The following is a 16,510-nucleotide window of genomic DNA, read 5'->3' on the forward strand; positions in this document are numbered from 1 at the left end:
GTATGGCACTGAATAAAGAGCACTGATATGGGAACCCTGATGTGGGCATTTTAGTTGCAGATCTACCACTCACCTACTTGCTGAGACACCTGCATGATACCTCTCAGCTGCAAAACTCAATGTTGTTTACTTATAAAAGTACCTTTGCCATTAAGAGCAAATGGTAGTTTTCATAAGGTTTCTTTTTCACAAAATTTGTACGTATTTGAGAATGTGCACTTAGGGATTTCTAGCTATCTTCATGTGACATAGTTTTTGTTTTTTCCTTTTCTTTCTATATTTTCCCTAAGAAATATCTGTCTTAAGGGGCCCGGTTTGGTGGCTCAAGCCTGTAATCCCAGCACTCTGTGAGACGGAGGCGGGCGGATCACCTGAGGTCAGGAGTTGAAGAAATATCTGTCTTAAATCAACTTTGACTTCAGAATGCCTTAGAGGACAAAATTAAGCCTTGAGGATAAAAGCAATAAAAACCTCCCTTCATAACCATTTACTGATGATACAGTGAAAGATGAAATAATTTTACTATAGTTTGTTAATCAAATGATAGAAGAGTTTCGATCTATAAGTAGTAATTTAAGAAATTATTCTGGTAACAAAAAGAGTATAAGGGGGAAAATAGTAAGCTAAAAGTATCACAAACTAAAATATATAAAGAATAGAAAATACTAAAGGATTAGATGTAAATTTTATAAACTAAGTATAAACTAAAGAAATCTACATGAAGAATAAATTTTAAATAGCTAATAATCAGTAATCTCTTTCTTTCTCTCTCTCTCTTTTTTTTAAGAGATTCGGTCTCTCCATGTTGTCCAAAATGGCCTCAAACTCCTGGGCTCAAGCGATCCTCCCACCTCAGCCTTCCGTGTAACTAGAACTAAAAGTACACACCACTGGTCCCAGCTAAACATCAGTACATTTAGTATTAAAGATAAAAGCCTTATATATTAAAAATAGAGAGGCATGTTACCTGACGAAATATCTCTGTCACAAAGTTTACATTACTTCTTTTAGAAGAAAAAACTCTGCGAACTATTTCAATGTCTGTGAGATGTTCTTCATCAATACTACAGAGACTAGACGAGCTAGGTTCTCGCTCTGTGAGAGTGCTTGTATTGGAATGAGACTGTTCTGGTTCTGCAGTTCTGTCTGCTTTATCAGCATTATCATTTTTGCTTTCTTCTCTGGATACTAAACTAGCAGCTGCTCTCTAAAATAAAAAAGAGAGAGAGAGAGAGAAACAGTATCATAATCATTAACTGTGTATTTTGTCGTTTAATAGGTTAACACTGATGAAATCCAAAGCACTTCCCAAGTAATTTATACCACTGCTTAAACTCTGAGCATAGTGTTTCATTTAAAAGCCATTCTAAATAATTAAGTGGCAATGCAAGTAACTCAACATCTAAGTGACAGAGATACTCCAAAATGTGTGGTAATTAATCATCTACCCACCTATAGTTATATATGTTTCTCAGTTAGTTTGCAGTTCAAACAATTTACTAATTAAAGCTTTATGGATGAATAATGCAGTTAGAGACAGCTCAGACCTTCAAGAGTAAGTAAATAATTTAACATCAGACAAGCAAAACAAAACACAAAGAAAAGGAACAAAATTTATGACAGGTAGAAATGAAACTAAAAAAAAAAATTAGAAAACTTGGAAAATTCTCTACTTCTAATAATGGAATTTTCACCACAGCTGAAGATCAAGCCTAACCAGACAGACAGGGAAAAATTAAGTCTTAAGGTGGTGATAAGCAAATTACTGTATGATAAAAGTTGCACTATTTTGTGGTATGATAAATTACTTTGTTAATTTATTCAAATTTTGGCATTGGTTTTGTCATCCATAAAGTAAGAGAGCTTAAATAAATGATCTCAAATATGCCTTTCCCATCAAAAACATTTATGATTTTCATCCATTATGTTCTAGGATCAGAAAGCAGAAAGCTCTGCTTGAGAGTTTTCACATTTAATAGTTCTTCATACAGAACTTAGAGGAAAGTTTTTGGGGAAAACACACCATATAGTTGCTACAGATAAATTCAAAACTAACAGGAATAAAAGTCAAATTTTCTGAATTCTGATGAATTAAATACACTTGATACCTTTTATCCTACTTATAAAAGATTTAAGGTGTTATAGAAAAAACACACATAGTTTAAGATTTTAAAAACTACGAAAATCTGAGAAAAGGAGAATAAAAATAGTAAAAATACTGTAATACAGACATTTTTAGAAAAATGTACAATGAGGGAAAAGAGAAAATAAAAAAAGAAGTATGAAAAAGAGGTAAATTGTTAAATCTAAAACAATAGTTTGAAATATTAGTTCTTCCACTGTATTGGTGTGTATTGTATATCACATTTCTAGACTTGGTATCTTTGTTGAAAAAGAGGGAAGGGGATGTGAACAGGACTTTAAATCTGCATTTTCCAAATGCCCCCAAATTAAAAGGGCTATGAAGGTCCTATCATTTGATTACAGTTCTTTTCACTTGTAAGATTTATCTTTACAATTCAGAGTATTTTTAGTACTATATAATTAAAATAAAATACAGAAATAAATTAGAAGCTGAGACTGATATACTAATGAAATTATCTTCTATATCTCCCAAGTTTCATTTATTAAGAAACTTCTTAATTCTATAATTACTAAAATTTGCATTTATAAAATATATTTATACAAATAAATTACTTGTTTTGAGTGTACTCTCCACCTAAGGCAATTGAAATCAGTGGAGTAAATCTCAAAAGCCATTTCTAACTTTAATAAGCCTGCCCCATTTGTGCATTACCTGAATATTCTTTGGCAAGACTTCACCTTCCATCCCAGGAATATGAGGTCCTGTATGTGGTTTTGGCTCCAGCCAGAAAGAAACCAGCCAACGAATGACAATAACACGAGCTTTAATGAAAGGCTCCTTTGTACAATAGATTGCTTCATTGGTTTCAGCATCTTTCTTTATCATGACATAATGTGGCTTTGGTCTCATTTGTGGGATGTCTGTGTAAAATAAAAGGAAAATAAAAACCAAAATAAGAAAGAAATTATGTTTAGAAAAACTTACATTTTTAAATATTTAAGAAAATATTGTTATGCTACTCTGGTTTTAGAAGTAGCTTTAGCACAAAAATGACATTTCAAAATTTATTAGATATTTGCATAGAACTATGGAAACATGTCTTTTTACAAAATATCAAAAAGCTCAATGAACCTACCTAAGTACAAAGAAGCTTCTAGAACCATTTGAAATAAGTAAGAGCTTACTTTAATTAACCTAACACTGAAGCACACATTTTGAAGTCATACAAAATATGAGGTTTTACCTGAGCCTGTTAGTCACCTAAACTTGGTATTAGGAACATCTTTCTGGCAAAGAGACAATTTACCTACGGACTGCCAATACCTTCTATATATGGCAGAGATATGCTTCTAACCCAGGATATGTACAAAAGGCTCTAGGCTCAAGGCTCCAAGAGATATATTGGCACAATAATTATTAAAAGCAATTGCAAAAACTGCAATTACTTTTGCACCAACCTATAATAAATACTGGACAAAACATGACTATGTAATTATTAATATAGGATTTGAATAAGACTAATACTTGATTGAACCCCCAAATGGGGGGAACCCTAAAAAGAAAATTTATAATATAGTCTAAGGATCACACCAAACAAGAATTCATCACAAATATTTTAGGTAGGCTAACTTTTCTAATGGATAAAATCCAGAGAATAAGTTTTTAAAATATCTGTTCCTTGCTGGCTGGGTGTGGTGGCTCATGCTTACAATCCTAGCACTTTCGGATGCCAAGGTGGGAGGATCACTTGAAGCCAGGAGTTCATGACCAGCCTGGACAACATAGCAAGACCCCAACTCTACAATAAAAATAATTTGCCAGATGTGGTGGTGCATAACTGTTGTCCTAGATACTGGGGAGGCTGAGATGGGAAGATTGCCTCAGCTCAGCAGTTTAAGGCCAAAGTGAGCTATAATCATGTTATTGCACTCCAACATGGGTGACAGAGTCCCTAACTCTAAAAAAAAAAAAAATTCTCATTCTCATTGAAAATTTCCCATTAATACAAATTCACTTTCAGTATGAATTTAGGTATCATATCTGTACCAACCAACACAAATATTAAATATGATCAGTTTCCTGCAGTAACAAATGCCAATTTTACAGTGAGAGATTATTTTATTCCTATATGTGATCTTTCAGAAAATTCCGAACATTACCTACCAAGTATAGGATGATATAAACTGTTCTCCTTACAGATGTTTGGAAAAATATAAGGCAAGTAATATTTCTTAAAATGTGAAAACAAAAATGAAAATCCCCTTTCTTGGTTTTCTTTGTTCTTCCATTCTAAACTTTTTACCTAAAAATAAATTATATAATTAGAATCATTCCAGAAGACAAAATCTCTTAAATTCAAGTATTAGCAATTATAAACAAGCTTATAAAAGGTTACAATACACTGAACTGTTAATACTAATGATCATAATACATAGCATAAGGACAAATCTTTTAAATTGGTCTATTGACATACATTATGTATATTTCAAAAAAATTAGAAAAATATTAGAAATATGTGTATTTCAAAAAAATTAAAATAAACATATTATACATACATTTCAAAAAACTATGAAAGTTTATGCAAAAGTTGGCCCTACTAATGATAAAATTTAAAGTTCCTTCCCTTTTGTCCCTTCCTGAATAATTCAGCCAAAAATCATACAAACTACATGACATATGTGGCCAGGGTGAGAGTGTAAGCAGTGGCAGCAGTCAAGTGCAGATAATCAGAGCCTGAGCACTGGACGCAGGCCATCAATGAACAGGGTATAGCAGAGGCAGTAGTCCAGTGGGGACTCACAGTCTGAGACAGTTAAGGAAGGTGTCCATGAAGTGGGAAAAGTGAAGACAGAGGGAGATAGAGCAGTATAATAGAGTATGTGAGAACTCTAAGAAAGTGAGGAAGACATCTAAGCAGGTGGTTGGCAAAGGCCCAGAATGGGGTACTAGAATCAATCAAGTTAAGGAGAATGTCTGCAGAGGAGGGCAATGGTGGCAATGGGAGATTGATTATGCACAAGGGGGACTGATTAAATAAGTGAATGTACTGAGAATAATGTGAGCCACATTTCTCATTGACAAAGAGTTATAAATACGGAAAGGCAGAAACCAGAATGAACCCTGTGGTACTACACTGAAATCTGGAGAATTGGTATGAATCAACATTATGATAGACAGGAATATAGATTTATGTGTGTGTGTGTGTGTGTCTGTATCTGTGAATACAATTCTCCATTAAAATGAATGACAACTCCTTAGAGAAGCAGCAGATTCCAGAGTGGGCAAGGAAGGTACGAAATGAGCCTTGAACATCTTGTGGTGCCAGGAAGTAAGAAAGCGCTCACACAATGATGGAAACAATTCAAAAGGCGTAAGAGTCTGCTTGAAGAAACTTCCACTAGACAAATTTAGGACAATCTGAGCATCAAAATTAATAACTATAGTAAATACTAACACATGATTTCACAGGAATCCATGTTGAGATAAATAAGTAAGTAAACAAACGGGAAGGGGAGAAAGCTTCTCCTACAGTGTGTAGCCAACTCTTGAATGTAGAAGTAATGATGGAATTAAAATATCACCAGTTGGCCAAAGAGTAGAAACAACTCAAATACTCATTGGATGATGAAGAGATAAACAAAATATTGTATATGTATACAATATAATATTATTCAGTGGAATAAAAATGAAGTATCAATACATACTACAACATGGATACACCTTGAAAACATTTCCTAAGTAAAAGAAGCTATTCAATAAAGACTACATATTGTATGATACTATTAACATAAAATGTTCAGAATAGGCAAATATATATATAGAGAAAATCAATTCATGTTTGCCTAGGGCTAAGGTTGAAAGGGTTAGGGGATAACAGGACTGACTCCTAATGAGTATGAGGTTTCCTATTGGCACTAAAATTATATTGTCATGGCTGTGTAACCCCGTGAATATACTGTAAAAACACTGAACTGTATGTTTTAAGTGAGTGAACTGTATGAAGTGTGCATCATATCTCAATAAAGCTGTTTTTTTTAAAATTACCATTTGGTCAACCTCATAATTACAAAGTCAAAAGCCTGGATGCTAAGACATATGCAAAATTTCTATAAGAAAGGGGATATTTAGGTAGTTACACAGTACTTCCCCACAAAATGCTTGTTGATTTTCCAGTGCAATACTTACTGATATTACACTGGAAAAGCCTGGCAGACACTACTTTAAGCAAAGGATTAAGGCCAACATTGCTCATACATCAGAATTAACTCAAAATGGACCATAAACCTTAATGTAAAACATAAAACTAAAACACTTCAAGAACATAACGTTGGAGAGTATCTTTGTAACATTTGATTAGGCAAAGATTTCTTAGAAACTATTCCAAAAGTCAGATCCATTAAAAAAGTGGTATAGTAAGGCTGGACGCGGTGGCTCACGCCTATAATTCCAGCACTTTGGGAGGCAAGGGTGGGCGGATCATGAGGTCAGGAGATCGAGACCATCCTGGCTAACACGGTGAAATCCTGTCTCTACTAAAAATACAAAAAATTAGCTGGGCGTGGTGGCATGCAACTGTAGTCCCAGCTGCTCAGGAGGCTGAGGCAGGAGAATTGCTTGAACCTGGGAGGCGGAGGCTGCAGTGAGTCAAGATTGCGCCACTGCACTCCAGCCTGGTGACAGAGCAAGACTTCATCTCAAAAAACAAACAAAAAAAAGTGGTATAGTGGACTTTATCAAAATAAAAAGCTTCTATTCTTCAAAAACTGGTATGAAAATGGAAAGATGAGCTACTGGGAGAAAATATTTGCAAAACATACAACTGGCTAATGACTGCTTTCTAAAACATAAAAAACTTAGTAAGACAACCAAATTTAAAAATGGGCAAAAAAAGTGAACTGACACTTCACCCAAGATAAATGGATGAAAAATAAGCACATAAAAAGATACTCAACATACCATTAGCTGTTAGGGAAATACAAATTAAAACCATAATGAGATACCACTACACATTCACTAGAATGGCTAAAATTACAAACTGACCCTACCAACCACTGGTGAAGATGTGAAGCAATTGTGTAAGTCTTACATATTGCTGGTGGAATGTAAAAAGGTACAATCATTTGGAAAACAGCTTGGCAGTTTCTGAAACAGTCAATATATACACCTACTATATGACCCAGCCATTCTAGTGTTGTATGTCCACATAAAGACTTGTTTACCAATATTCATAGCAGTTTTACTTTAAACAGCCAAAAATTAGAGACCACTCAAATAACCATAAACAAATAACTGAATAAACTAATGCATCCCTACCATGGAATGCTATAAAAAGAGCAAACTACTAACACATACAACAAGATAGATAATTCTTAAAACAATCAAACAAAACAAAGCAAGACCAAAATAAAGTATGTACCCTATGATTATATTTACATAAAAACTATGGAAAACACAAACTATTCTATAATGACAAAAAAAAAAAAAAAAAACCAGATCAATGGATTACTAAGGTTAAAATGGTGGTATGGGAGTTCAATGGGATGAACTACAAAATGATCCGAGGGGCATGGTGGCTCACACCTATGATAACAGCATTTTGGGAGGCCAAGGTGGGAGGATCGCTTGAGCTCAGGAGTTTGAGACCAGCCTGGGCAACACAGTGAGATCTTGTCTCTCCAAAAAAAAAAAGTTTTAATTAGCCAGGCTCAGTGGTCTGAGCCTGTAGTCCCAGGTGTTTGGGAGGTTGAGGTGGCAGGATCACTTGGGCCCAGGAGGTTGTGGCTGCAGTAAGCCATAATTAGGCTATTGTACTCCAGCATGGGTGACAGAGCAAGACCTTGTCTCAAACAAACAAACAAAAAACAAAGCAAAAAAGATCAGAGAAAATGCCTAGAGATGATAAATATATACATTATCTTAATTGTGGTAAAGGTTTCATGGATGTATACATGTAACAAAATTAATCAAACTGTAAACTTCAAATGTTGCAGTTTATTGTGTACCAATTATAGCTCAATAAATCAGTAACACAATATTTAAAATCTATATGAAGTACAAAAGTATTTTTTAAAGAAAAACTAGTAATAACAATGATGATCCTAATACCTGCCCACTACAGAATACTTATAGTGTGCTGTGCATTATTTTATTCTAAGCACTTAGCACTATTTAGGCCTGAAACACCAAAATGGGATAAGTAATATTTTTATCTCTATTTCACAAATAAGGAAACAGAAACACGAAGTGGTTATGAAGTAATTTGCCGACAGCCACTCTATTAGTAAAATGTGGAATCAGGGTTTGAACTCTGGTGATCTGGTTTAGAATCCAAATTACCTTTATATTGTTTGTTTCTGATGTACAAGGAATTTTTGTGTTTGGAGCTGTTACAAGAAATGTGCTAATAACAGCATTTTCATCAGTCAATCAGGGTATGCACACTTTATATCTAAAGGTGAATAGGTTACCTTGCAAAATACATGCACCTAAAAATTCAAAAGGTACAAACAGGTTTAAGTGTAAATTAAATTTCTCCCCAATCGCTATCCTGCAGCCCATCTCCTTAGTTGTTACATACTGACAGACTGATTCCTAAATCAAACAGTTATCAGCTTTTCATCTGAAGCATCACTGCTGATCACAAATGAAAGGATTAGAAAATAGGCCCAACCGTCTCACATAAGAAGGTATATACAAAAATGTCTCTCTCTAAATCCCTTTCTAAGAGTGTCATCATCCCTCCAATGATTTTATCTGAGAAAGAGATATTAACATATTTTCAAAAGTAAAAATTTGTCACTCCTTTGTCAAGAAAATAAGCAAATATATGCATCTATTATGTGGCAGACCTGCAGCAGTTACAGTCTGCTGCTCGTTTCCACTACAGATGCAAGAAAACCATGCCCTTGTGGTTTCTGTCTTTTTTATTGTGGCAGCCAAGGATGAATAGAGGGATACAGGAAAAAAACATGAAGAGCATTTTTGTAACTCAGGAATACCCTTGTAAACAGTGAAGAGTCTATTTTACTCCAAAGAAGAGTCTAAAATTTGAGTTTACATAAGAAGTGTAGGAAATATCACCTATCACCATCACTTGGTTGATTACACTTGTAAAACTTAAAGGCTAAAACTAATTAAAAGGAAGCTATTAAACCTTCCGTTCCAACCTCCCCAACAAAAAGAAAATAAGCAAATATCTACTATGACAGAATAATGGTAAAAGAGAGAGAAAGGAATCACTCACATAGGATAGTAAGGAGTGTGATATCAAAGAAGATAACAAATACCTGAATTACTATATATTTTAGAAGTGCTTCAAGAAAATAGCTTGTGAGATCTTCTTGCCCTTTATCTCCTGATTGCGGGGGGACAAGAGGAGTGATTTCTTCTATGGTGACTTGAGCTATCCAAAGACAAAAGAATACTATAGTTACAAAACAAATTTAATAAAACAATAATATAAGCAAATAAAATTTAACTGCAAAATGTGTATGCAATGAAAATTGCTTGAAAACTTTCTAATGACTGAACCTTGAAATAAATCTGAGATCATTCCTGATAGTTTATCAGAAGAACCACAAATTTTCTTTTATTTATTTTATTTATTTATTTTTTTTGAAGCAGAGTCTCACTCTGTTAACCAGGCTGGAATGCAATGGCGCGATCTCGGCTCACTACAACATGCACCTCCCAGGTTCAAGCGATTCTCCTGTCTCAGCCTCCCGAGTAGCTGGGATTACAGGTGCCTGCCACCATGCCCAGCTAATTTTTTGTATTTTTAGTAGAGACTGGGTTTCACCATGTTGACCAGGATGGTCTCAAACTCCTGGCCTCAGGTCATCTGTGCACTTCAGCCTCTCAAAGTGCTAGGATTATAGGTGTGAGCCACCATGCCCAACCACAAATTTTAATAATCAGCTGTTTTGTGAACCCTTGATTGAGAGAGTGTGACAAAAAGGGATGGACAAATAACACAGTGATTACAAGTATGTAACATCTCAGTTGAGAAAGAACTTCTGGTCATTTTAAATTCACATGAAGAGAGCGCATTACAAAAATTCCGTAAGATGACACACATTAGTAATAATGCACTTATTTATCAAAGTGTAACATCTCAGTTGAGAAAGAACTTCTGGTCATTTTAAACTCACATGAAGAGAGCGCATTACAAAAATTCCATAAGATGACACACATTAGTAATAATGCACTTATTTATCACAGTACCAATCTGTCAACACTTACAAAATAAGAAAGTTTTATATTTTTTAACTTTCAGATGTTCAAAAAAATTCATTATAACAAATGCAAATGCAAGAAAGTCAACCTACAACTAGCTGAATTTTCTTAAACATTTCCTAAGCTGCACAATTAGCACCTGGTGAACATATACATGTAGGTCCCTAAACCTGACTCTCAGCAAATATCAACTAACAAGTAAGCTCACAATAGAGGTAGATTTCAGTTCTTAAATGGTATGTTATTCTACCATTAATTTTTAAAAATTATTCTTTAAAAAGACAAACTTTAGGCTGGGCATGGTGGCTCACTCCTATAATCCTAGCACTTTGGGTGGCTGAGGTGGGTATATCACCTGAGGTCAGGAGTTTGAGACCAGCCTGGCCAACATGGTGAAACCCCATCTCTATTAAAAATACAAAAAGTTAGCCTCACCTGGTGGCACAAGCCTGTAATCCCAGTTGCTTTGGAGGCTCAGGCACAAGAATCGCTTGAACCAGGAGGTGGAGGTGGCAGTGAGCCAAGATTGCGCCACTGCACTCCAGCCTGGGCAACAGAGCAAGGCTCTGTCTCAAAAAACAAAAAAAGAAAAGAAAATACAAACATTATTATCTGTACTCTGGACTTCCTGGACTACTATCCTCATACAGAAGAACACACATTATGAATGCTTTATTTTGTGAAGCTATAAAAATCCTCTTAAAACCCACTCTTCCCATGAAGACGTCTTAGTCTCTGCTGGGGAGTATACAGAGACTCCATATTTTCCACATCTTATAGACTAAAAAGCAAAACTTCTATTCTTGAAAAGAGAAGAGGCAGAAGTCAGTCACAACTGAATTTAAAATGCATAACTATTTTAAAAGTCACCCACAAAAACACTGATGAAACAGTGCATGTGGGGTATGCACCTGTAGTCCCAGCTACTCAGGAAGGCTGAAGCTTGAGGATTGCTTGAGCCCAAGAGTGCATTATGATTGCACCTGTGAATAGCCACTAGGTTCTAATCTGGGCAACATAGCTTTAAGACATTATCTCTAAAAAAGAGTGATGAAAGAAAACCTATGCTGACAGGGTTATAGAGAGGCAGAAGAAAATATGCTTATAAAACATCTGTTAAGTAGGCTGAATATAATGGCTGACACCTGTAATCCCAACATTTTGGGAGGTCATGGTGGGAGGATTGCCTGACCTCAGGAGTTTAAGACCAGACAAGCAACATAGCAGAGACCTCATCTCTACAAGAAATTTTAAAATAAGCCAGGTATGGTGGCATGTGCATTTAGTCCCAGCTATTGGAAGACTGAGGCAGGAGGATCACTTGAGCCCAAGAGTTTGAGGTTGCAATGAGCTGATCATGGGACTGCGCTACAGCATAGGCAACAAAGCAGGACCCGATCTCACTCACAAAAAAAAAAAAAAAAAATCTGTTAAATACTTCAAAATGACATATAATGTAAATAAGCAGGCATACGTAGCCTACTTGAACTGGCTCATTAATAGATTTTATGCCAGCTTGGTAATGTTTCTAACATTTTGTTCTACAAGTATAGTTTTGCTTTACCACAAAACCTAAATTTATAGAAATAAAAATTACAAATAAGATGTAGTACCCAACAGAGTACTGGTTCTGGATTGAACTGTGTATCTCCTCAAAATTTGTATGTTGAAACCCTAACCTCCAATGTGGTTGTACTTGGAGACAGGGCCTTTAAGGAGGTAAAGTAACATGAGGTTATGTGAATGGGCCCAATTGGATAGGACTGGTATCCTTATCTAACTGTGAGAAAAGTAAGTTTTGTTACTTAATTCACCCAGTCTGGTTACTGCAGTCCTAGCTGAACAATGTAGCACCGTATAGGACAATGTTTGCTCATGAAAGAATAAAAAAAATCACTTTAAGTTATTTAAATAACAGGACTCATACACAAAGCACAAAGAAGAGAATTAAAGAAGTAAAAAAAAAAATTAGAATATTAGAAAAATTTGTTCCAGCTGAGGAACAAAAAAAAGAAAAAAAGGGGGAAAAAAAAAAGAAGAAGAAAGAAAAATTTGGCCAGGTGCAGTGGCTCATGTCTGTAATCCCAGCACTTTGGGAGGTCGAGGCGGGCAGATCACCTGAGGTCAGGAGTTCAAGACAAGCCTGGCCAACATTGCGAAACCCCATCTCTATTAAAAATACAAAAAAACTAGCTGGGCATGGTGGTGCACATCTGTAGTTCCAGCTGCTTGGGAGGCTGATGCAGGAGAATTGCTTGAACCCAGGAAGCGAAGGTTGCAGTAAGCCAAGATCACAACAATGCACTCCAGCCTGGGCGACAGAGTGAGATTCTGGCTCAAAAAAAAATAATAATAATATTAGAAAAATTTAAGGTAAAAAGCACAAAGACTCACTAATAAATGAAAGCAAATATTAAACATTACTGAAATTATAAATTTTTAAATAGCAATACTATTTATAAAAATTTATTTATAGGCCAGGCGTGGTGGCTCATGCCTATAATCCCAGCACTTTGGGAGGCTGAGGTGGGTGGATCACCTGAGGTCAGGAGTTCGAGACCAGCCTGGCCAACACGGTGAAACCCTGTCTCTATCTAAAAAAAAAAGAAAAAGAAAAAAAATTTATTTCTAAAAATTAAATTGACATATTACATTTTCACAGTCATCTAATGGACAAAGTAAAACACACTTGTACTTCAGAGTACATCCAAATTAACTCCAGGATACAAGGTGATATGTAATAGTAATTAATGAAAAATGTTAAACCATAGGTTTTTGATGCTTATACCTCTGGGGCCTTACTGACTCTAGAGAGAGTATGTCCATCCCAGGGCTAGCCAGTTCCTAGAGACAGTAAGTGACTAGCCTGTGAGCATGCCTTTTCATATTCAAACCAACCACTTCAGAGCCCACACCCCTACCACCTCCTCTACACTAACATTCAGGGTGACTATTCCTCCATACTAATTACAATAGGGTTGGGTACCAGACAACTAGGGACAACTCTATGCCCTAGAGCCCACTGGATTTATTCAAACCAGCTAATCCTAAACCTGCTTACCCTGGGTTGCCTGTTTCTTCCCAAAGAAACCATAATAAAGACTCTTGCGCCGGGCGCGGTGGCTCACGCCTGTAATCCCAGCACTTTGGGAGGCCAAGGCAGGTGGATCACGAGGTCAAGAGATCGAGACCATCCCGGTCAACATGGTGAAACCCCGTCTCTACTAAAAATACAAAAAATTAGCTGGGCACGGTGGCGCGTGCCTGTAATCCCAGCTACTCAGGAGGCTGAGGCAGGAGAATTGCCTGAACCCAGGAGGCGGAGGTTGCGGTGAGCCGAGATCGCGCCATTGCACTCCAGCCTGGGCAACAAGAGCGAAACTCCGTCTCAAAAAAAAAAAAAAAAAAAAAGACTCTTGCCCATGTTTTCCCCTGTTCCCTCTGCCTCCTGAACCACTCTGGGGCTTCCCCATGTAGTCCCTGTGGCATGGCAAGCTCCTTCCTCTTGGGAACTGTGAATAACAAACTATTATTTCAGCAGCTTTTTTGATCTGCTGGCCTCACCATACCTGAAGAATAATAAGTTATGTTTTAATACATTGCCTTGGGTTACCCAGTTAACGAATGTACAGACATTTTAAAAAATACACTAAGAGACTTCACAGAAAGCTTAAACATACTGATGGATAACATCCATGAATCTTACTTTCTTGAAGGTTGAGTGGAGGATTAATGAGATTATCTAAAGTTCGAGGTCCATGTTCAGACTGTGGTGCTGAAAATCCAGGGATTAAGCATGAAAACATCCAGAGCTGTTCTTTGCTACAGTTATTCTGAAGAGCTTGCAACCACAGTAAGAAAAGACGAACACCTTCCCGCCTAATCTAAAATAAAATAAAATGAAAACAAAGAGTATTTTTATTTATAATGGAAATATTTTCTTCCTTTGAAAAACAAAGTTCTCTAGATGATGACTACAGAATGATACTTTGGAGAGACAGGGCAGGGAAGGAAGGGGAAGTTGAGGAGGAGAAGGAGGTAGACAGATATACCAATAGCATCCATTGAAATCATTATTTAGAAATACAAATGCACGGATTTTTAACAAGTATAGAATGAACTTGGTCTCTAGCTATTTAAAGCCATTTTTGTTTTATACTTTCCATTTATAAAAATCAGAAAATCATTTCCTTCTTGTCTAATTCCCTCCTTACCTACCTCCCATCACCACCAGTCTAATCCAAGAAGCAAGAAGAGAGAGAACAATGACTGTTGGTGGTGAGAATGAGTTTGGTAAAAGGAGGAATGGTTATGGGGATCCTGGAACACTGCAAATTCAAGGTTCTTGCCCTGAAAAGCTCCAAAATTGTTAAAATTATTAAGTTTAAGTTATTAAAAATAAAATTATTTAAATTATTTGAATAAAAATTATTTAAAAGCTCTCTGAAATTATCTCATTTAATTATTATTTGATTCTAAGCTCCAAGATAACAACTTTGTTCAACTACTCTATCAAAGCACCTAAACCAATACCTTGTACACAGAAGACATTAATATTTTAATTGATTAATAAATGCTCTCCCAGCATAAAAACAGTAAAAGAGAAATACAGAAAAATTCAATCTCTGATAAGCAAAACACTAAGTTTTCCATTAATCTAACCTTACTGATAGTTTTGGAAATTACCCTACCAGAGCTTATTCATGGCCACTGTCAAAGGTATTCAACTGTTGTCACTTTTATGGTTCAGCCAGTTAACAGGAGAAAAGCTACAGGAAGGCTTATTTCTTTGTACTTTTATACCAAAGCCATAATGCCAAAAGCACCTGTAATAATGTTACTTTACCTAACCTACAACAAGATATTTTTGGAATGGGCAGCTTCTCTTACCACAGAAAAATGACACAATGAAAAAGAAACAAAACAATGTTTGTGTGTGTGTGTGTGTGATCCCTTACTTTCCTCTATATTTAAGAGTGGCTATGGTAGAATGAAGAATAATCTGTTGAATGACTAAATAATGTTTTTTTTCTTGGGACCATAAAGAGGAAAGATTTCTGGTGAATGAGTCCACTGAGTGGCAAAGTACAACAGTTTTTCAATGGCTCTGGTCAACCTAGAATGGATTGTCAAACTAACTCTTGCTACATTTTTTTTTTTTTTTTTTTTGAGACAGGGTCTTACTGTGTAGCTCAGGCTGGAGTGCAGTGGCATGGTCTCAGCTCACTGCAACCTCCAGCTCCAGGGTTCAAACAATTCTCCTGCCTCAGCCTCCCAAGTAGCTGGGAGTACAGGTGCGTGCCACTGCAGCAGGCTAATTTTTGTATTTTCAGTAGAGACCGGGTTTCACCACGGTGGCCAGGCTGGTCTTGAACTCCTGGCCTCACGTGATCCACCCACCTTAGCCTCCCAAAGTGTAGGGATTACAGGCATGAGCCACCGTGCCCAGCCTTTTGCTACATTTTAATTAAATTCACTTCTATTAAATAATAATTCAAAGATCTTCAGAAAAAAGTTCAGGTAGGAAAAGTGTAACAGGTAGCATGCATGTTCTATTCAGTAGTTTTAAAGTCATAGAAAATAAATACAGTTATACCTTTAAGGAGTTTCCTGTGTGAAGTAGTTTCTTTAAAATCAATCCTGAAAAGAAAATGTGGTTTTAAATATTCACATCTTATCTACTTGTAAATGTCAGAGTTCTCGGTCAGACTTGAAAAACACTTTTAAATAAGTCCTTGGCAACCTCCAAATTATTCTTGGTGACCTTTATATCCTTCTGGCCATACTTGGGACTAGAAGGGCATACAAAAAGAATCACCTTTTCAAAACATGCTTTATTGCAATTAAACATGATTTATTTAATTAACAAAACCTAGCCCTGAAATTGCATTTGACACAACAATCTATTATAAATCTCTTAATTAGACTAAGAATACAATAAAATACTTCATCCAAATGAAATCCAGTGCAGAAAATTTTCATTAGTTAACCACATGAACATCCATAATTGTAATATTTCCTAACAAATATTTCCATTATTTAATTTTTTAAGTTTCAAAAAGTCGTTAATATTTCCTTTCTTCTTTTAAATTATGATATATTTCAAACCTACACTAAAATACTGAAAATAACATGAACAAACCTGCAGAGGCCCACCATTTAGTTTCAATAAACCTACACACAGTTCCA

The 16,510-nt window shown here is 35.9% G+C and overlaps 1 protein-coding gene across 8 annotated transcripts in view; it reads right to left on the bottom strand.

Annotated features, from left to right (window-relative positions):
* RALGAPA1 (Ral GTPase activating protein catalytic subunit alpha 1) overlaps nt 1-16,510 on the bottom strand; it is a 297,306-nt gene that overhangs the window by 208,570 nt on the left and 72,226 nt on the right. For all 8 annotated transcript variants that reach the window (XM_012469045.3, XM_012469051.3, XM_021674917.2 and 5 more), the window contains exons 5-10: nt 15,918-15,961; nt 14,028-14,205; nt 9,373-9,488; nt 4,250-4,388; nt 2,798-3,006; nt 968-1,207 (exon numbers count right to left, since the gene is read on the bottom strand). In XM_012469045.3, the coding sequence (XP_012324468.2) occupies nt 968-1,207; nt 2,798-3,006; nt 4,250-4,388; nt 9,373-9,488; nt 14,028-14,205; nt 15,918-15,961 (926 nt within the window). The remainder of the gene's footprint in view (nt 1-967; nt 1,208-2,797; nt 3,007-4,249; nt 4,389-9,372; nt 9,489-14,027; nt 14,206-15,917; nt 15,962-16,510) is intronic.

This window comes from Aotus nancymaae, unplaced genomic scaffold (assembly GCF_030222135.1).
Source record: "Aotus nancymaae isolate 86718 unplaced genomic scaffold, 86718_ANA_hifiasm-v0.15.2.pri h1tg000062l, whole genome shotgun sequence".
Taxonomy (NCBI): domain Eukaryota; kingdom Metazoa; phylum Chordata; class Mammalia; order Primates; family Aotidae; genus Aotus; species Aotus nancymaae.